The sequence below is a fragment of the Hippichthys cyanospilos genome, chromosome 14, assembly GCF_059441005.1.
Source record: "Hippichthys cyanospilos isolate Australia breed blue-spotted pipefish chromosome 14, RoL_Hcya_1.0, whole genome shotgun sequence".
In the NCBI taxonomy this organism is placed as follows: Eukaryota; Metazoa; Chordata; class Actinopteri; order Syngnathiformes; family Syngnathidae; genus Hippichthys; species Hippichthys cyanospilos.
In genome coordinates, this window is record NC_142382.1 from 15,391,175 (window position 1) to 15,413,454 (window position 22,280).

The following is a 22,280-nucleotide window of genomic DNA, read 5'->3' on the forward strand; positions in this document are numbered from 1 at the left end:
AAGGTTCAAACTGCATTTTCAAGACGTGAGCAAAACCCCAAAACGGTTATTAACAATGTCACAGTAAAATTTATGACAATAGAATGAATTTACATGTAGCCTCTGTCATCATCATCTTCATATCGTAACCATATAAGAGACCATTTTGGTAGAAAAGTCTACCTTTTAGTTTCAGCGTGTCTGTTTTGCTCCTCTTCTCGAGCTTCTGAAGCGTTTTGTTATCATCTCTTTACTTTCTGGCTCATTGTTACCTGATTGTGTATTATTTGACTTGTTACTGAGACCAATAAAAAAAAATGCAGTTTACTTTGATTTGGGCCTAAAGATGGCACTTTTTAGAAGGCATTTTAGAAGAGTCTTTGTGAAGACAAACCTGTGCAATTCTTCTGTGAAATAGATTTAAATAGTTTAAATATTTGGCCCACAACTTGATGATAGGGAAATACATTTTTTCTCCTGAAGGTAGACCATTTAAGAACCAGTGCACCATCCAGAGTAGAGATGTCAAACGTGTTTAAGTTGCAGGCTGCATGGAGGATAATTCTGTTCCCAAGTAGGCCAAACTAATAAAATCATTTCAACATTCCATAACAAATGATGCTCACTTGATTTCTTTCTTAGGTTTTAGTTTGACATTAAATAGTTAATGCATTTTCTTGTTGCCCTTTAATATTACTTATTTTAGTAATTACTTTTTGATGCCGCTTCTCTGGATGTTTGGACCTTAGATAACGTAGCTGGGTGAGCACATCTAGACTTCACAAGGCCAGGATGATATTGTGCTTCAGCATTTATAAGGACAGAGTCAACACATTACATATTACTCGTTCCCCCTGGCTGTGTGTTAAATCGTCTCACCTTGAGCTAAATTAACACCAAAGAAACAAGTGATTCACCACTGATAAAGAATTGTGATGTTCTAATATTTCAATCACTCAGAAGTATGTCTGATTGTTAGTTTAGGACTGGGTCTGTGGAGGGTTTGTGACCTCTTGTGTTCGCTTATCTTGCCACTGTTATTTTAACACGCACCGGGTATGATTTATGGATACTTCATTCATGGCAAAGCAACTTTATTTATATAGCACATTTCCTAAACAACTCATTGTGCTTCACTTGTTGAAACCTCCCAACTTATAAAATTGTTTCATCAATCAAACAGGAGAACTAAGACATGCACGGAGCAAAAGAAACAAACTTTTACTAGAAAGACTGTAGCATAAATTTGATTTTAAAAATGCTGAAAAGAGGAGGGGGCAAAGGTGTGTTATTGGTTTGTAGTTTTAGCATAGTTTTCGATCTGGATTTAAAAACCTTTATACTGTATTTGGATCTCACACCACTTCTGATGGCAGTTTATCCCATTTGTGTGCGGCCCAACAGCTAAATGCCTCTTCACAATTGGCTTTGAAACCTTGGCTCCACTAATGGACTTTAATCTGCACATTTCCGATATATGTTATATTCAATGAGCGTTACCTAAAAATATTCAGGACCCAACAATTTAGTGATTCGTAAATCATTAGCAGAATTTGAATTCCAATTTCACAACCGACTTGAAACCAGTGTAAAACCTTTACCTATGGGTCTTTTTGTATCATTTGTTTATTCTTATTTGAACAACATTTGTAACCAAGGTCTTATTTGTTTGCAGACGTTGCTGAACGAGCTGGACAGGAGTACGGGACGATACAGAGACGAGGTCAACTTGAAGACTGCTATTATGTCCTTCATCAATGCTGTGCTCAATGCTGGAGCAGGAGAGGTCAGCTCCTAAACATGCTGTACACATTAGACCCAACGCTGTCAACCAATCACATTTTTTAATGCAGTATAAGTTAGCAAAGATGTTGAAATATTTTTGAGCTCTGGCCCCTTTTCAATGAGATCGCATCCTTTTGTGGATATTGACCTTGCGCTGATCCCATCTGGAGTGCACATAGTTACTCCCTAATCAATGACAATTTGATCTATGGGGTCTTCTGGCACTGGCATTAATCTCTCTGAAATGCACTCCCCCGTCACTCAACATTGTGATTTGCTTATTGTGACTTGACGGTCGAGCCTTGTGGCGCAGAGTGATGTACGAGCAGATTTTGAAAAACTTAGAGCTTTTTTCATTTGCATCCGAGGCGGAGGTGTCGTTTCAAAGCGTGTGCACTGTAAAGAATTTGAGGCAAAAACCCCTCTTGAGTCAAAAATAGGGATTTTTTTTTAAAGAAGTAATAAATGATACAAGTCATTTGTAAGTCATTGGGATTGATCCAGCTAAGACCCTACATTTGAAAAGAAGTACATTCTTTCGGGACTCATAATGGGATCCTTCTCTGAAAGACCTGATACCTTAACCATATGTTCTGTACCTAAAAATCATGTTAATCAAACAAAATCTGCCAAAGTCACACAGTCTAACCAGTGATCTGAATCTTGTGTATTGTTGTTAATGTCGCATTCCACCATCTGCTTTTTTTTTTTTTTTTTTATCTGCAGGACAACCTTGAGTTTCGCCTCCACCTGAGGTATGAATTCTTGATGTTGGGCATCCAACCAGTTATTGACAAGCTTCGAGAGCATGAAAATGCCACTCTTGATCGGTGAGTGGCAACCAAACAGGACAAAGGGGAACATACCAGGAACATTATGATAACATTCTGCATATTTATTTAATAGGCATTTGGACTTTTTTGAGATGGTACGCAATGAGGATGACTCTGAATTGGCCAAAAGGTTTGACATGGTAAGGAAAGCAGAATAATGTTGTCTGATTGGGATGTTTTGACAATAATGTAAGAGTTGTTCTCTCAACAGACCCATGTAGACACCAAAAGTGCTAGTGCCATGTTTGAGCTGGTTAAGAAGAAGTTGAGCCACTCTGATGCCTACCCACACCTCCTCTCCATCCTCCAGCACTGCCTGCAGATGCCCTGTGAGTTGTTACATGGTAGCAAGTATGATAAATTGATATGACAAATTGGGTTAAGTGTTTGATCTATGGTTAGCATCAACGGTTGCTTATTAAAATGAGAAAACATACACACATTAATTCACAGACACCATTTTGTAGTCCCTGCATTGTGAGTTTCAAGGAAATTTTTAATTATATTTACTACATATTTACTATATTTACTACACATTTACTAGTACTGCCGTTTCTTAATTAATGTGAGAAATCATCAACATGATCAGTATTTTCACCTAAATTGACATACTATTGATGATAACAAATTCGTCATTTCAGAAGGGTGTATTAAACTAGTAGCCCTTCCTATTACTAAGTAGCAAAGAAGTAGCTCTCACTTTCAAAAAGGTTTGTGATCCCTGCCCTAAACAATCATCTCTAAATGTGAAACAATATGCTATTGTTGTTCTCACTTCACATTCAGATAAGCGTGGCGGGAGCAGCATGCATCACTGGCAGCTTCTCGACAGGATCCTCCAGCAGATAGTCCTGCAGGATGACAAAGGGGAGGACCCCGACCTTTCCCCTCTGGACAACTTCAATGTTAAAAACATCATTCGCATGTAAGTGAAATGCAATATGCTAGTGTCTTCCTCACAGCGGCATAAATATAAAACAGTCACTTCTCCTATTACTTGTACATGCCAGGCGCTCCTTTCCAAAAAGTCCGAGAATGAATTTCCTCAGGGAAGTGAGGCAAAGTGAAGGTGGCAGCAGGGGGTCCTGGGCGAAACCTGAGGAAGCGGAGCTTTGTTCGTGAATTGGCACGAAAGAGGAAACCTGAGATCAAAGGGAAATTACACTAATCGTATTAGTCAGGCAGGCCTGCCAAGTGAGCCATGTTTAGGTACGGCCTCGCTAACCACTTGGCTTCATGTCAGTAGTTTTGTTCGTGTACTTACTTTCGGTGTTTACTTTTAGTCTTCATGGAATCTCTCTTAGAGCATTATCCGAACACTCAGCGCAGTTTGTTTTACCAGCCTTTATGGACCGCACTTAAGTAAGAGGCGATATTTGAGGAATGCACTGTAGAAGGTGCTGAAATAGATATGAAATTCTCATTCAATCCCCAAGAAGTACCTTGGTTGGTCAAGACTCAATCCTACACGTATATATATATGTCTTCGCATAGTCCAAACATTCAATCCCAGGTACTTATTATTTTACTGTAAAGATGGGTCTGCAAATTGCTGGCACTGAATACATTGACCTTGCTGAAATGTTTTTTGCAAACTTTGTGACTATAATTGTGACCATCGGTTTAACTGGAGCAGTGCTTGTGACGTGAAACTTTGTTTGAAACTTAGCTGTGTTGAGAGGAGAATCAATATTAACTGTAAAATATGTGTTTTAAGATAAATGTAGGGCTGCCATTTTCACACTCAAATATTCTATCGAATAATTAGATACATTTTTATTTCACATGCAAGTATTTTAAAAATATGTATTTTGGACTGTTTACTAAGCAGATATTATTAGTATTATTTAATGATTAAGATTCTGTTGATTTCATAAAGGACGACAAATCTTTTTGAATAATCACTCATGAGAGGCAGAGATCAGAGGATTTGAACAATTTTAAGTTAAAATGGGTCCAAACACTTTGATTAAAATGGTTTTGGATTAATTTGATAATCGAGTAGTTGCATATAATCAAATTGGATTTTGACAGCTCTATTTTCAAGTTCTCAATGAAACGTATGACAGTGGGATTGTTGATGATGTAACACGACCTTGAATCACAATGGAATGCAAGCATCTCACGTAGCGCTACAATAGGAACATGAACTTACAGCAGTTACAGTATTTCTGAAAATCTACGATGTGTGTTCAGTCTCGGCAATCAACAAAACATAAAACATGTATTGTGGTCAATCTTGCCCCATCTGCTCCAACCGCTGTACATACATTAAGTCACTATTTCTGGTCTAGGAGAACACTTGAGCGTAATTCTTTCCAGTAGCGCACAGACAGCGAATATGGACGCCGCATCCAAGCTCAGCCATTCATTAAAAGATGTAGTGGATCCATCAGCAGGAAGCGAAGCGATCCCTCCTGCCAAAGTCTTGTTGTGCTTCCATAAATGTTCTTAAAAGTAAATTATACCTGGAAAAGTGATTCATAAACTGAGCTTTCCACATGAGGTTGGCACAGTGCCACAGGCCCCCGTAGTTGATGGGTGAAAACATGTGTGTTGTGCCGCTGTGGTTTTGGGGAAGGAGATGGGGGGTGGAGAGGTTAAATCAACGTAGAGCCATTCATCCTCTGTGGTCACCATGATGACATGTGACCCGCACCTCAACATGGGTCTTTTTTTTCCACTGCGTTGTCAAGGTGCTCAACAATGTAGTGTTTGTTTTTTGGAGGGTGTGGGATGTTCAAAACCAAGGTCCTACATATTTTTAGAAAATGTAAATCCACTAAAGAAGAAGCAACTTTCTGTTGAATGTACATCTGTCTTGATATAAATAATGATATATTATGCTCACAGCATAAAGTATTTGGTTGGTGTGCGCTAGTTATAATAAACGACTGGATAATAACTTGCATTTTTTGTAATTTGTAGATTTGTAGATGTTTTTATTCATATAGTGACAATTTTTTTATATTCTCTCAACTACAGCCAAAGCTCCTCGCGATACTCAAGGTTTTACTCCAATTTTTGTCCCTTCAAACTTAAGAGCTTTTTGCTTCCCTTTTCTGTGCATTTTTAAAATTATTTTCAACCCCATAAACGTATCCTATGCCCACGCTTTTACCAGACTGTTTTATTATTTTCAATTTTCTAATTTACTAATTTAAAAAAAAAAGCCTTAACTGATTAAAATCCTGATTTTTTTTTTCCTTTTTTTTTTTTAAACTCTAATGTACTGGGCAGCCCAGCCTGCAGCAACCTAGTCAAAGCTGGGCAAATAATTCCTTCACACATGTATTGATTATCATTAAACACAGTGGAAATTACATACGGCAAATAACAAAATGTCCTAGCTTGGCTCAGTTTGATTGCATTGGGCTCCCAGTTCTCCTGTGAATCAATTCTGACTGCATCATTGCATGGTTGCTCATTTTGGTTATGCTGCTTCACAGGCTGGTCAATGAGAATGAGGTGAAACAGTGGAGGGATCAGGCCGAGAAATTCCGAAAAGGTAAGATGCATGTATGATGATGTTTTGTCAGTATGCGTAGCTGTACTTGTAACTTGGTTTGTCCTGCTGCTCCTCTGATCAGATCATGCCGAACTGCTCGGCAAACTGGAGAGGAAGGAGCGAGAGTGCGAGACCAAGACCCAGGAAAAAGAGGACATGATGAAGACTCTGAACAAGATGAAGGATAAACTCCAGCGCGAGGGTGTTGAACTGCGCTCAGCCAGGGAGCAAGTCCTGGATCTATCAACACGCATCAATGACTGTATTTCGGTATGAAGTCCTGTTTTTTTCATTTATTTATGTATTTTTTTACTAGAAGAAAATCATTTTAGGCATCATTCCTTTTTGTCAGCACTCTGCAACATTTCCTTCGGGTGTTATAATTCAGCTGGACTCCCCACAGTTTTAGCCCTACTACAGTACTCTGGTATGGATGAGGCAAAGCACACTGCTTTCAATTACATGGCAATTTTTTTTCCCCCTTATTTTCAAACCCCATATTTGGGGGGACTTATCACCGCATAACTCAAAGCATACCAATTTTTTCTTCACATCTGCATTTGAATAATATTCATTCGAATGTGACAAAAGTAATACCATGTGATTTACAAGGCTTAAAAATGATTACATATACTGTACCTTTTAATTCACTGTAGTCATCATCTGTTTTAGAACTTTGCACAGAACATCATAAAAATGTACTTTTGTCAAGCGTCGCCTAATTACTTCTTTGTGTATATTTTTTTTTCGTAAACTTTGACGCATTATGAAAAAGAAAAGACGGCTTGACTTGTATCCTTCGGCCTTTGGATAGAGGGGGAAACAGTGAAGGCAAATTTCCACGCTCTGATCTCACAAGTCGTCACTTGGTTAAAGAAAGCTAGGGATAATGGCTCAAGATGATCTGCAAATCATCTCCGAAAACCTCAATTTCAAACAAATTGGAAGGGTCCGAAGATGACTACCCGCGGAAGAATTTGTTTGAACAATTGACGAGGAGATAGGAGAGGACATCCGTGTCTTAAATGGGAGGAGTTATTTGGCATGTCAAATAGTGATGATGACTTTTAGGGCTTTTTGACAAATTAATGTTCAGCTATGTCAAAAGAAGAAAGCATTGAAACTTCAAATATTTGTTGCAACATTAGTTTCAGCCATGATCTATGTAAATCAAGGATAGACTCAAGTTTTTGTCAAAATTCACCCAAATGGAAGTAAAAAAGGCAGGAGTCGACTTTTAAGCAAGGTTAATATGTCGTTGAAATTAAACCCAGATATCATTTGCCGATCTATGCTCTTCTCTACGAATGCGTGGAGTAAACAACAGCTCTTTTGAACATATTTTTAAGTACAGTGGGCCCCCGTTTTATGAGGTTGGGCTCATAAGGCGAATTTGGCATATGGCGGGCAATCCAAACCTATGTTAATTAGCTAATGTGTTTAGAACCCCAAGTAAAAACATCAAAATTGTACATACATTTTAAAAATTGGTACCAAATTAGTGCTATGTATATATAATACACATGTATACAATAGCTTCGTATTTGTTGATTATCTTCAGCTTTGTTTCCATATAAATCATCATCTTCTCTCTTTGACATCACTAGCAATCTTGGGAAACATGGCTAACCCATTTCATTTGAATTAAGCAGTAAAATGCACTACAAATACGGTTTTGTAACCACTCGCGATAGAACAAAGCATTACTATTTAGCCATTTTGAAACAAGTGAGGCTGACCAATGGCAGACAAGCATCTCTGTCATGTGACTGCAACAGAAAATAAGTGCAATTACCTAAAAACGCCTGATGGAGACAAAACAACACAAATACAGCCAACCCCCTAAAGTCATGACAGTTGTTTTTGTCGCAAAGCTGGGAAAATATCGTAAAGCGGGGAAGAAAAAACTCAGTATTCCATATCGCTACATAAAAAAAGGTAGGCCAGGGACGCTGTAACACGGGGGTCCACCGTATGTTAAAAAATACTTAGAAGTATGTAGAATGTATTTGCAAATGCATTTGAATGTACTTTAGGGCTAAACTCTCAAAACACTGCCCATTCGCAAGTTAAAAAAAAAACAAGTTTTATTTTTTCAACTTGGCCAACCATATACTAGGTGTTAAAAAATTAAGTAAACATTTATTACTTATTGTTATGTTTTGTTTTGTTTTTTTATTATGTATGTTTGGCATTTTTCCTATAATGATATTGGATATGTGCCTGTGTAAATGAATACCCTTACCCTGCGGCAGTATTGGGGGAAAATGGTATGGTCTCAACATTTAGAAATTATGTGAATGTGTAAAAGTTGAACTTTGCGTATGCCTGGTTTGTGTTACAATCCTAATGCATACCATTTGGTGAAAATTCAGACCTTATTTCAGAAGCTTGTTCGTTCAACAGTACAGGTCAAGGTGATTCAGTATCATTCAGTATATTCAGTATATTCAGTATATATTGGTTGCCATTTACCAATACTGTACTTAAGTCCCTAAGTCCCTAATTCATTGTCCTTGCCAACATAGTTAAAATGACTGTGTAGCTGTCAATGCTAGTGACTATGTCAACATATTCATGACCAGCTCAGTAAAAATGGATTTTTGACATCTATCCCCATCAGTGGCAGTGAATGGTTTCAATGGGTTGAATTGTAATTAATTAGTAATAGGTCATGTCATGTGACACAAATAACTTTTGCTTGTATTCCCCACAGGTGGGCAACGTATCTTTCCCTCCACCTCCTCCTCCCCCAGGGGCTCCCGTGGCTCCACCACTACCACCACCACCACCGCCAATGACGGGTGGCTTTCCTCCACCACCTCCTCCCCTTCCCTTCAGCTGCCCACCTCCACCGCCGCCACCCCCTCCACCTGGCGCTCCACCTCCTCCACCAGGTGCCCCTCCCGTTTTTGGAATCCCGCCTCCCCCTATTCCTTCCTCTTTTAATTCGGCAAGCACGCTGCGCTCCAAGTCCATCCCTCAGCCGTCGCATCCGCTGAAATCGTTCAACTGGGCTAAGCTAGGAGAGGTGAGACTTGTCAGGCAACACGTCAGTTTTTAAAAAGTGGCACTATTTATTGTTATTTTGTGTTTTACTTAACACATTCAATGTCAGACAATAGTTTTACCATTTTTGATAGTCCAGACTTTCAAAACCAGAGACTTAAATGTATTTTTTTTTTAAGTTTTTGGTTAATGGAAGGTCTAAACATTGCTGGTACAAAATACACAAATAAATAATAAAGTAACTACTCTAGGTAATTACGTAAGTTCATAAGTAATCAATCACTTCAGTGCCTCAAGCACTTTAATAGCTCAAGTACCGAATTAATCAAATACTTTAGTGCGTCAGCACCTACAGTAAGCAATTACTTTAGTGCTTAAATTAATTGAGTACTTTAGTAGCTTAAGCAACTAAATACTTTAATATTCAACTACTTATAAGTAATTGTTTACCTAAATAATATATTGTAAGGGACTTAATTGCGTTCTTGCTTAATTATTACCACTAATCAAGTATTATGTTAAATAATTGATTAGATTAGTACTTAATTCATTTAGTAGACATTTTTAGACCCTGTTATAGCCAAAGATGAAAAATAACTGAAAAATAATAAGAAATGTAAATACGTAGACATTTTAATGTCTGAACTTATTGGAAAAAAAAAAGAAAAAACTATGTCTTTGCGAGTCATTGAGTTAAACAGTGTTATTAACCATAACATAAAATTGTGGCAAACACTAATGGTCCTTACTCGTTTGGCTATAGGTGGGTCTAAAAATGGCTGGTACTAAATAAGTTAAGTATTAAAGTAAGTTGGTAATTATAGGTACTAAAGTAATTTAATTACCTTAGCACTTAATTGCTTAAAATAAAATCAAACAGTTTGGCATTTAATTATTTAAATTACTCTATTACTTTAGTACTTTAGGAATTGTTATTGATTACTTAAGTATGTAATTATGTAATGTTTACTAAAGTAAACAATTCAGCAATCAGTCACTTTGGCATTTAATTACTTACATTAACCAATTACTTCCATATTTATCAAAAGTTATTGATTGCTTAATCACTCAATTACATAGTAATTGAATACCTTAGTACTTAACCCATTTAGTACCTGCCATTTTTAGACGCTCTTTTGGCCAAACACTTGAAAAATTGGAAAGTAATGTAAAATATTACCTGGGATTGAATGTCAAGACTCAAAAAATGAATGAAATGAAAAAAAAAAATGTCTTTGTGAATGAAGGAGTTAAACTATGGTATCAACCAATACAAAACTCTAAATGGCTTTTATTTGTTTGCTTTCATCAGCATATGATCAATGGCACTATCTGGAATGATATTGATGACCTGAAAGCTTTCAAGATCCTTGACCTCAAGGACATCGAGAAGATGTTTTCTGCCTATCAGAGACAGCAGGTTTGTATTTTAAACCCAACATGATTAAATGTATGTAATGACGTGCGTGGTCATGTTGTGCAGTCCTAGATCGAGATAGTTATGAGCCTGTCATAACAAAGTTCCATTGATACTGCTAATTCTGCTTGACGATTTAACTTGTGTGACACTGCCAAGGGCCCAGCTGAAAGACACATTGTAGATTCGGAGCAGACAGACTGCAATCGTGGAACTTAAGCACATTTGTGAAAGCACTACAGTTGGCCTCTTGATATCCTCTTGGCTCAGCGGAGACATTGGCCTACACAAAGATTTAAGTTCCAATTTTTCCTTTAAGTACCATTCTTTTATCTACAAACTACAGTACATTAAACCCGACACTTGATTACAGTAGGTGTGGCTGCACAATGTATAATATGTATGTATTGAATAGATTATATTGGCAAGTTCAGGATTATTATTAGTGTATTGGGCAGTTTAATTGGATACATGTTCTTGTTTTGGACCTCATTTAATTATACAGTACAAGATATTGGGCGCCCATTTACAATTCATAATAATGACAATTAAACAATATTTTCCTCACTGCAAGGCTTAAATTTTCCGACAGCTTGCCCACACGGGCGACCTAAACTTATTTTAAAGGCTCATGAGTCATTGGAAATTGGTGAGTGATGTATTTACTTGCATTTATTAATACAAAGCAAGTTATTATAACCAACTCCAAATTTATTTTGGGCAAAGCAATGATCTTAATTGTTATGACATTTTGGTTTCATTGAATTCATCAGAGCAATGTTGGTGTTGCTGACTTCACAAGCTGGACATGTGCCCTGCAAAGATTTATTTCACGGGCAGTACTCATTTGTCATTTTCCTGTGTTTTCCATGTCAAATCAGGTGTTTGATGATTCAATCAAGAGTATGTCATAACAAACATGGTGTTATGGAGAAAAAGAGTAGCCCTTTGACGTATTATATATTTTTTTGCTCTGAGCGGGCTTCTCAGCTTGCGCTTGTAGTGTGCACAGTTGAAGTTCTCTGCTCTATAAGCCAACACTGTGTCGCTGCTTCAAGTGCTAATCTTTGCATGTGTTTTGTGTCTTTGCGCTCTCTGGTTGCCCGGGCAGGACCTGCTCACTAACCAATCATTCAAACAGGTGAGTTCAAGGCTTCTTTAAGACACTCTTTGCTACCTTCAGTGTAAACTAGCTCATTCTCTTCTTGCAAAGCAGGTGGCCACAAAATGCTTTTATTTTGTCCTTGTCTATTATTTGTTTCTGATTAGAACAAAAAGCCTATTTAGGTTTAAGTAATTATAATATAATAATAAAAATATAATAATATAAAAAGGTTTAAGTAATTGTCCACTCATTATTCAGACTACTGGTCCTTAAGTAATATGCATCAGGTTAGGGCTGCACAATTAATCAAAATTTAATCATGTTCACGATATAGGCTGCCGTGATTAATTAAGCTGATACTCGGCGATATTAACATTTAAAAAGTCGGCGATACATGTCAAATCAAGCACTTTGTTATTCTACCGCCAGGGGACAATGTTTCCCGCACGTTTTCATGACAAAAGCTTCTGCTCTTCTCATCCTACTATATTATTTACCAGTGTGAAATGGGGTTGAGTTTCTCACCTAATTCCTAACATATACAGTGCTAGCTGTTAATTGAGACCCATCTTGAAAAAAAAAAAAAAAAGATACATTTGGTTTGAAATGACCGAAAATGACATTTTGACTGCTAATTGATTTAAATTTGCTTAAAAGTAGACAATGTGCTTGGTTCTACGTAGGCTTCATTATTTTCATTGGTTTTTCACTTGGTTATTCACTTTATTTATTTGAGTTTATTATTATTATTTGTAAGTATCAAGCCTTGTTTATATACTGCTTATTTAAAAAAGGGCAATAAATAGAGATGTTTGACAAAACATGATGGATCATCATGATTTCAATATTGACCAAAACAATCGTGATTATAATTTTGGCCATAATGGTGTAGCCCCACATCAGGTATAAGAAACTATTCGTCGCTTATGATATTGTTGCTCGTGAATCCACAATGGTGAAAAAAAACAATGTTTATGAACATACAGTACTAGCTGTATCGCGAATTGGATAATAATGTGAGTGGCTCTAAACCAGCATCCATTGATGATACAGCAAGATTTTTGTGCAGTGAAAACATATTTGCCCCCTTCCTGATTTCTGTGTTTTTTGCATATTTTTTCACAGCGGTTTCATTTCTTCACATATTTTAATATCACTGATAAAACCCAACAGTATATAACATAGTTTCTAAAGTATGACTTTATTTAGCAAGGGTGGGGAAAAATGCAAACCTATCTGAACCTATGTGGAAAGCATAATTCTGCAAGAGTGGCCCAAAATTACTCCACAGCATTGAGAAAGACTCATCACCAATTATCGCAAACATTTGATTTCAGATATTGCTGCCAATTTGCTATTCGGTTCAGGGGCCAATTAATTTTTCACATAGGGTCAGATAGGTTTGTAAATAGTCACCCCCATGGTACATAAAATCATTCATTTAATTCAATGTATTTAATAGTTTGTCTCAGTGGGATATTAACGTTGGTTTGAGAGGGGTGGCGTTGAGTACAAAAATAAGCAATAAATTATTTAAATATTTGCAAATATATTCAATATTAAATATTTGCAATAATGCAAATATTTTTTTGCAGTACTCTACTTATAGAAACCACCACCACACCCTTTGTGGGTGGTGGAGCACAATGTTTAAACTCCTCACTGCTACTTAAAATTGTAAATATGCTTCTTTCCCCCAGTTAACAGCTTTTAGCAGGCAATATAATCTTAAGTCCCAACAAAGACGACTTTGGCAATGCAGTGAAAATAGACATGTTTCAGTGCCAACTGTTATTTGTTGTGAGCCTATAGAAATTGAAGCAAGCATAGGAAGATGACATTTTCTTTGCAAATGGTATCTCAATTATATGTGCATCACACCCAACAATCTTGAGGACACTTTTGAGCAAATAGGAACCCATCAAACACCAAAAATAGCCTGTTTGACATTGATGTGGAATACATGTGTAAGGCTGACAAAAATGTCTTGACTCACCTCAATTTAGTTTAAACGATGTATCCTGCTTCATGTGCATCTCAAAATGCGGCTAGTTAGAATATTTTTAACACATTTCTGTGTATGTAAGTCAAGCGCCTACATCGGTTCATTGGATACGTATGCTTTGCTGGTTTATAGCAATTAAGGATGATAATTTTTGCGAACTTAATTTAATGTATTTGGCGAGACTGCAGTCTTGTTTTGCACTGAACAGATCTTTGATATTCTATGTCTTTTTTTTGTATGCTCCAATTGAACACACTGTTGATATTTAAAATAGGTCACATTTTCTTTGAGCGCATTAAAAATGTTGCAGATGTTGGGAATGAAGAGATCTTGTGTCATATGCAAAAGTTGTCTATGAGCCAACAACCATTAATCTCTTTCATTGCCTTTTGTTTGTGCAGAAGGAGTCTGGTTCTATGGATGACATCTATGTAAGCACGCGGAAAGTCAAGGAGCTATCAGTCATTGATGGCCGACGCGCGCAGAACTGTGTCATCCTCCTTTCAAAGTATGTGACATCAGGCCATCAGCAAACCTTATTGGCATTTCTATGACATATAGCATTTGGGTCAAAGGTCAGAGTGACGTGCAAAATCCCTTGTCTGTGTTAAATGGACCATAGCAACCATCTGTCATTCTTTGCAATCTATGTGTGTGTGTGTGTGTGTGTATGTATATATATATATATATATATATAATATGTGGGGGGTAATTAACAAGACTAAGTTTCCTCGAGTCCCGTTCCATTTAAATGGGGATCAATTCTCCTCATTGAAGGGCTGCTCAGCAAAATATTTTCCACTTGTATAGCACTGCACTTCCTCAAACCCCTTTGGAGTCTTTGATCAATGACCCCTCTCGCTTTCCAGATCAATAAACATACGCTTCCTGGAGTCTGTCTTGGTCCAAGGAATCTGCAGACGTTCCCTTGATACAATAGCGTGTCAATATTGCATGGGCCAGGGGTTCAAACCTGACCCAAAATAAGGTCAGCGGTTAGTCAATAAGGCTTTAATGTGCAGACTGACAATACTGATATTGATCACAACACAGAACACTTAACACAGCCCAGGGGCGCTGAGGACAGCTGGCAGTGGTCCTGGGACTGACACAGGCATGTTCAGCGTTAATCAAAGGATTAATAATTGCACTGTGGAAGGTGGTGACAGTAACTCAATGCGGAGTGGGGGAAAGCTCTCTGATAAGAGAAATCCTGGCTGAAGTGACCACCAACCATCAATAAAGTCAACACTGTCGATACCCGAAAACATGAACATTTGTGTCATTGGTGTTAACATTACTAGACATGCTGCAATTTTTGCATTTTGTTTGGCGTTATTTGGTCACTCCAGGAATTGTGAACTACACAAAATATGATCTGTGTTTAAATGTTTTGACATTTGGGTTTTGATTGGCAGGTACCTTGTAAATTTACGATTCACATTATGCCATGATTAACCATATATTTTTCTTTTTTTGAAGATTAAAAATGAGCAATGAGGAGATCAAGAGGGCAATCTTAGAGATGGATGAGCGAGAAGAGTTGGCCAAAGATATGCTGGAGCAGGTGAGCTTGGACCGCATACAGGAGGATGTATTTCAGATTCATGGTTTGTACTTATGTGACCAGACAGGGGTTCATTTTTACGCTAAATGTTTTTTTGGAAGGAATACTTTTATTGCTTTATAGTCAGCCTGTTTTACTACTTTTCTTCCATGGAACCGATTGTGATGTTATTTCTGAAGAACAGCTCAGTGAAGTACTAAAGTCATAAACAGAGTTGATTTTGGCACAGATATCAAATCCACCAACAAATCTGCACCATGCCACTGCTACAGATAAACAAAATAAAATTTTAATGGTGTAGATAAGAGGTGACATTGATTCCTTTGTTGAATATGCACTATTTAAAAATTCTGCCGACCCTGAATAATGCATTCACTCACTGTTGCATATGTGTGCATGTTTGTTTTTAGTTGCTGAAGTTTGTCCCAGAGAAGAGTGACATTGACCTCCTGGAGGAGCATAAACATGAGCTGGAGCGTATGGCCCGAGCGGATCGCTTCCTGTTTGAAATGAGCAGGTCTACAACTTTGTTACAATGCTTTGTATCCTGAACAAGACTTGAACTGTAGATTTTCCTGTGTCCTTTGAAAGGTTTGGTTACTGCATAAAAATGGATTGAGAACAAACTGTGGCCCCTTTCGTGTTTGTAGAGCAGGCAAGACTGCGTTGATATGATGAAAACTTTACTTAGTTTCTTTTGTGCACTCTTATCCTGCCCATTGTATTTGGGCGCAGCTGTTTCATTTTTATATAGTCTCCCATTGAATGTTGCCAAATCACTCTTACCCACTTCCTTAGCTTAAAACTAATTAGACCAAGTAAATGATTGACCTTTCAACTCCCATCTGTTGACTTTTTCTTCCTTTTCTCTCTTTAGAATTGACCACTATCAGCAGAGACTGCAGGCACTGTTCTTTAAGAAGAAGTTTGCTGAGCGCCTTGCTGAAACCAAGCCAAAAGTGGAAGGTGAAACTTGTGTACATCTGTATTCATTGGATACTGAATAGATTCGTTTTTGTTTTAAAATAGACTCAAGCTATCAGGATGCAGTGTTGCATTTTTTCTTTAAGGGGAACTCAAGTAAACAATTTTCTTGACAATAAAATGTTCAATGCGGCCAATTGAAAATGACATCTGTGAAATGGCTATTGCTTAATTCATTCTCCACAAACTCAACATTCATAAGAATACAACACTTAGACAAGTGGGGCTGTATGGAACATAATAGAGGTGTCAATTACACTGTCGCTGTATAATATTAAACACATGGTGCATTCAAATGCAGTCATCTGCAATAAACCTGGGCTTTATATCAATCTATAAAAGCTGACATATATCAAAAAGAATGAGGGAGGAAGTACTTTGATAGTTTACTTAATTACAATATATGTTCCATCTAACATGTTTACAGTAATTAATCAAATAACATATTTTCAAACTTCCTTCTCGTGGTTGGTACGTCAATGAATCAAAATCTAGAGTTGCAATTATAGGCCTAATGTTGTTATACACACACACATATATCGTCATTCTGTCTTGCAAAGGAGACTAGTGTTAATCAGTTATACTTTCCACAGAAATCATTGTCAATTAAATACTTTAGAAAATCATTCTAAATAAAAAAATCATCATAAAATCAGGCTCAAATCTATTCGTAAAATAGATTCGGACCCCCAGAACATATCATTTTAAAAGAAATATTTGACTTCATTTCCCCTTTAAATAACCTAACTTAAGCAGCTGTGAAGTCGGATGTTTCACTTGGATTGCTTTTCTGCGCAAATGTAGCAGAAGATTCCACTTATTAGTGCCTGTTTTTCGGGCAAGCTGCTAATATAATTGTGTAAAAATGTCACTCATCATTAGCATCGACACACTGTGGGTCCAGGAGCTTGTGTGTGCATGGGTTACTGAGGGCGTCCTTTGCAAGTGGGCCTGCAGGTTACCACGGATGATGTTTTGGAAAGCTGGCCCTTGTTGAGAGGGAAAAGCCTTTGCTCGTAAACACGCAGCTCAGCTCAAAGACCTGAAGTGGGGGAAAAAGTTCTTCCAATGAGGTCCACAGTCACGTGCGCTCGCATGCTTGTTATTTTTTTAGCCGATAGTTTAATTGTGTGCGCTGCAGCATTTGTTGTCGAATGAGATCAAATAGAATGTATCTTGTGACGTTTGTGGGCTTGAGGACTGGAAAGAAAACAGAAGCCTAATCCTGCAAGGATTGGGTCGGGATCCAAGCCTCTTGAAATCTTTGTTGTTGGATCCAAATGTTCCCAAACCGCACATACTAAGTTTTCAATCATGTTGCGTTGTGTTACCCCAGATGAGGCAATTTTCTGGACCACCCAACGTGTTTAATACGAGAATTTTCAGCCGACAGGACAAAGTTCATCCAGGCTGTTGTGCATCATACCAAACATTATTGTGAGCAGAGACCGAAGAATGATTCTCATGCGCCGTTGTGGCACAATGACCTGGAACAGTAACAGTACAGATTGTAATGGTTTTAACATTCACACTGAGGTTTCCTCTGCGGAGAGAGGGAAGCACCTGCTCTTTGCCAGCGAAGTTTGTTCTCCCAGGGAAGGAAGCTGACAGCTCATTTTGGAGCTTTCCCTTCTTCTCCCTGCTGTCATTTATAGAAGTGGATATAGAATGACTTGATGGGCTTCCCCATTGAGCTGCCCGCTTTGTAAACGACTTCTTGATCAATCATTGTGATGGACATTGAAAATATGGAAACTGTACAGTCTAAACTGTATTAGTCTAATGGGTATAGAAAATACAGAACTATGTAGATGCGTTCTCTTGGAACACATTACATTGAGCGCACTTAATGAAGTATGAATTTCAAAGTGACATGCTTAATAAATGCTCTCTCCACCACTGGTAGGATGCTTGCCATTCACTTCTCTGCTTGGGTTTTCTCTCACAGCCATTCTGAATGCTTCCAAGGAAGTGGTCCGGAGCAAGAGGCTCACTCAGATCCTGGAAGTTGTTCTTGCCTTTGGCAACTTCATGAATAAGGGCCAGCGAGGAAATGCCTTTGGGTTCAAGGTGTCCAGCCTCAACAAGATTGCTGACACAAAGTCTAGCATCGACAGGTGAGCTCCTGAAATGAACTGGCTGGTTGTCATTTAAATGTTGGGGAAAAAAAAACACGTTACATTGTAATTAAGGTCACACGGCATTTCTAGATTAGACACCTACCGTGGCTTTAAGATTGTCACAATGCTAATCCAGTTCATTTAGCTAATGAATATTAGCAGGTGAAAGGTCAGAAAATTCCAAAGGAACAAATGGTATATCGGTAAAAGATGTTTTCTTCCGTGACCATTGCTGAATGCAGATGTGCTAATAATATAATAGTCATCAATATGTCTTAGTGATTTAAGTAGTAATCTTCAATCCAAGAATAAACAAAACAGTGAATAAGAAGTCCTTTCCAAACTTCGGACTGGAATTGTAAGGTCTGTGATCCCTCTTGCATTCTCCCAGGAACATCACCATGTTGCACTACCTGATCATGATCTTTGAAAAGAACTACCCTGACACGCTGCACATCCATCTGGACCTCAGCAGCATACCAGAAGCTGCAAAAGTCAAGTGAGTTTAATCACACAGACGTACATTGATGCAAAGGCCCTTTTTACCAAATTACTGAAGGTCCCTCAAACAGTAACAAAGAATCGTAGCCTTAAATTCGCAGGAACGTTCATGTTGTTCTCTGTGTGTTTTCTCTTTTGCTTCTCAGTTTGGCAGAGTTGGAAAAAGAGGTGCACAGTATAAAAAGTGGACTGAAGGCTCTTGAAGCAGTGAGTTTGTTGTGTTTCCCTCCCACTGGTTTTTATCATCCCTGTAATTAGGTTTTGGGGCAAGGCACAAATTAACAGCAATTTTAATGCAGTGATTGACCTAAAATAAAGCAAACATCTTATTTGGGGAGCATGCACATTTACATTTAACATGCAATTAATAAAACATGCGAAGCATAATTAGCCAATGTTTGTTTGCTTTATTTACTGTTTTTGCATCAGGAGCTGCACTATCAGCAGAACAGGACAAGGGAACGCGGAGATAAGTTTGTGGCTGTGATTGGTGACTTCATCACCGTGGCTGGATTCAGCTTCTCTGAATTGGAGGATCAGTTGGGCGAGGCCAAGGACAAGGTAACCGCTAAACCCACCGGCCGTACAGGGAAAATGTTTGCAAGTCCATGTGGGTGGCTTGAAAGGAAATCTTTAGCCAGTTGAGGTTTTGCCGATCCCTTCACATTAGCTAGGGAAGAGGAGGGATAATGGAAGACTCCACTCCCAAGGGTGAAACTATAAAACTTTCTTTGTTCGATCAGATCTCTTCTACGATGACAAGGAAACACAACGGTGAACTATTAGCTTTGGATTCTTCCTTGAGTTACTGTTCGTTTCCCCTTTCCATTTTTAGCCATCTGGGACAAAGCATTGAGTTGGCTCTTTCTGGATTGATCGATTGAAAGTTGCAGATACTAAAATGAAAACAGGACTGAAAGATTTGCAGACTTTGCACATCTTAAGGCTGACGTTTTTGCAATCAATTATTTTTAACCGCCGCCTTCATTTTCCAATGCACCCCTGATCAGTGTGTGATAGATGAGGAGGGGGAGAAGCGGCTCCAAGTTATGCTTCCTTTCCAATTCGTTATTTGTCATTGGGGGATTTTGAGGGAAAACGAGCCTGTTGGGATGTCGGTGGTGAAAAAACGGGAGCGGGACACCAGTTACAGATGGGGGAAGAAAAGAACCTCTGTTCACCGGGCCAGACTGTAAACGTGCTCAACGAAATGCACGTCCGACTGAAACTTGTCAAAATTGTTTTACTCTCCTTTGAGAGCATCAAGGTCAGTTTCGGCTCAATAGATGGTCCCCTAAAGCTGTGTATGTATGCATGTGTGTGTATGTTTGTGGCAGGGATACACAAAGAACCTCACACCCCGAATTCCAGCATTACTACATACATTTCAAAGGATTACACTTGTCCAAGGTCATTAGGGTTACTGGGACGCAGGTTTCCAGAGGACAGAAGGGATTTTCCCTCTCATCAAGAGAGATTTGTTTGGTTTATCCTTAACAGCACGTGCACACACACACAAACATACAAGACCGATTTTCCTCTTTTGAACTACTGTAAGGATTGTATGTGTACATGACATATGAATAAAATATAAATTATGGTTGCTGTGCTAAATATGGGATACAAATTGCAGGCTCGGGTTGTTAGCTCCTATAGTTGGAGTTGTAGCACTGTGAAAGCATTATTCATTCATCTGTTGAAGTGCTTCCAGGCTTTTATTATTCAAGCACTCCGATTATGCGTGTAATGTATTTTAAATTACATTCCGTGTTATTCACAGCAGCCATGAGATGAAGTTCTGGAATGCTTAGCAAATCAGAATGCATCGCGCATGTGTGCGTGTTTTAATTTTCATGTTAAATTATCTTAATCTCAGTGTAAGTGTGCACTATTATTTCGGTCAATTACACATGGATTGGAGCTCCATATAGTAGCAACAATAAAAGCAAGCCTCTTGCTGAAGCATGTTACGGTAGTGATTACTACATCTGTCTGGCGCTGGACATATTCCGCTTTCGAATCTTGAATATTGTTGGGATCATAAAATCAAGGTTTATCGAGTTCATTCATGTCATAGTTTGTGATGGCTAAAGTACGCAAAGTCTGTTGTGGAGATTTCTAAACAATGATTGCATTTTTCTCATATCCACAAGGTAGCTTCCGATTGGTTGTTCAAAAAGCTTGTGCCCTTTGTGATTTATTGATATTAGTGCATACCGATGTGCCTCTATTTAACTCTTTTGTTCCCTGGTCTTAATGAGGTGTTCCCAAGTGGAGGCACAGCTTTTGCAAGATGAGTTCAGAACCTCTGCTCCTCACAGTTCATGTTAGTGGCGGGATGAGGAGGCAACCTGGTAATCATGGAAAACATGATCGGCGTATGGGGAGGGAAGATACGAAATATACAGGATCAATGTGTGGTTTTAAAGAATACAGATCCATGTCACCTGTTATTTGGTCCATTTTCCCTTTTTGTGTATACGCATCCCCTGATTATAAACACGCCCATGTTGAGCACAGGAAACAGATTTGACCGGAAATGTAATTAGAGGAGGAAAATGATGTTTTGATTGGCATGATGACCAGCCCATAATGATAGCATGATTACATATTACTGGGAAAGTAGCCCGGTTATCACACTTCCTACTACATACAGTTCATTTGTCAATGTTTTAATGTAGTATTCGTCTATGATCTCTCAGATCTCGTAATATCCATTGGAGCCTTTTATGTAATAATCCACAAAGTGTACCCTGCACCTGAAGTTACAGGGATATTGGGAAAACTTGAGATGTTTGAACAGAGAGGAAGTGCTGCTTACATCATTGTAAATAAGGTCTTTTGAGGTCACTGAATTTTGTCAGAAGTGTTATCCGTGCACCCGAATGAATGTGGAATGACAAGCGTGTTTCTCCCTTTGCAGTTCACCAAATCGTTGAAGCACTTTGGAGAAGATGAAGGGAGGATGCAGCCCGACGAGTTCTTTGGGATTTTCGACACCTTCTTGCAGTCGTTCAGCGAGGCCCGGCAAGACCTGGAGAACATGCAGAGGCGCAAGGACGAGGAGGAGAGGCGGGCGCGCATGGAGGCCATGGTGAGACACCGCTATGCCGTCAAAATGTCATATTTGTATGAATGCTTAAGAGCAACCCCCCACCCCCCAACAACTGTCCGAAACAATTGTTTTATGTGATTCACCTTCCACATTTGTCAACCCACTCAGTCCATTCCACTTCCATTCATTGGAAATACTTTACACTTCACCGTGTTAAGAACATCTGGATACTGTTCCAAAAATTTCCGTATTCCACACATTTCACTTTCAAATTTTCTAATTTGTCATTTATACATCCCCCCCCCCCCCCCCCCCCCCCCCACATGTCTTCCCCAGTTAAAATATTTCCCATTTCAAAACAAAAATATTTAGCTCATTGAAAAGATTCTTGGGAAATATTTACCGAATTCTC

At 38.4% G+C, this 22,280-nt stretch overlaps 1 protein-coding gene across 3 annotated transcripts in view; it reads left to right on the forward strand.

The window, feature by feature from the left end:
* The window catches only part of LOC148413136 (disheveled-associated activator of morphogenesis 2-like), an 87,328-nt gene that overhangs the window by 62,239 nt on the left and 2,809 nt on the right, over positions 1 to 22,280 (forward strand). For 2 of the 3 annotated variants that reach the window (XM_088433288.1, XM_088433290.1), the window contains exons 7-25: positions 1,655 to 1,765; positions 2,491 to 2,594; positions 2,671 to 2,737; positions 2,809 to 2,926; positions 3,384 to 3,522; positions 6,047 to 6,105; positions 6,188 to 6,375; positions 8,822 to 9,136; positions 10,427 to 10,534; positions 11,643 to 11,672; positions 14,043 to 14,149; positions 15,124 to 15,208; positions 15,619 to 15,725; positions 16,086 to 16,174; positions 18,141 to 18,309; positions 18,704 to 18,811; positions 18,960 to 19,020; positions 19,243 to 19,374; positions 21,737 to 21,907. In XM_088433288.1, coding sequence (XP_088289414.1) covers positions 1,655 to 1,765; positions 2,491 to 2,594; positions 2,671 to 2,737; positions 2,809 to 2,926; positions 3,384 to 3,522; positions 6,047 to 6,105; positions 6,188 to 6,375; positions 8,822 to 9,136; positions 10,427 to 10,534; positions 11,643 to 11,672; positions 14,043 to 14,149; positions 15,124 to 15,208; positions 15,619 to 15,725; positions 16,086 to 16,174; positions 18,141 to 18,309; positions 18,704 to 18,811; positions 18,960 to 19,020; positions 19,243 to 19,374; positions 21,737 to 21,907 — 2,268 coding nt within the window. The remainder of the gene's footprint in view (positions 1 to 1,654; positions 1,766 to 2,490; positions 2,595 to 2,670; positions 2,738 to 2,808; positions 2,927 to 3,383; positions 3,523 to 6,046; positions 6,106 to 6,187; positions 6,376 to 8,821; positions 9,137 to 10,426; positions 10,535 to 11,642; positions 11,673 to 14,042; positions 14,150 to 15,123; positions 15,209 to 15,618; positions 15,726 to 16,085; positions 16,175 to 18,140; positions 18,310 to 18,703; positions 18,812 to 18,959; positions 19,021 to 19,242; positions 19,375 to 21,736; positions 21,908 to 22,280) is intronic. The other variant, XM_088433291.1, reaches the window with a different exon arrangement.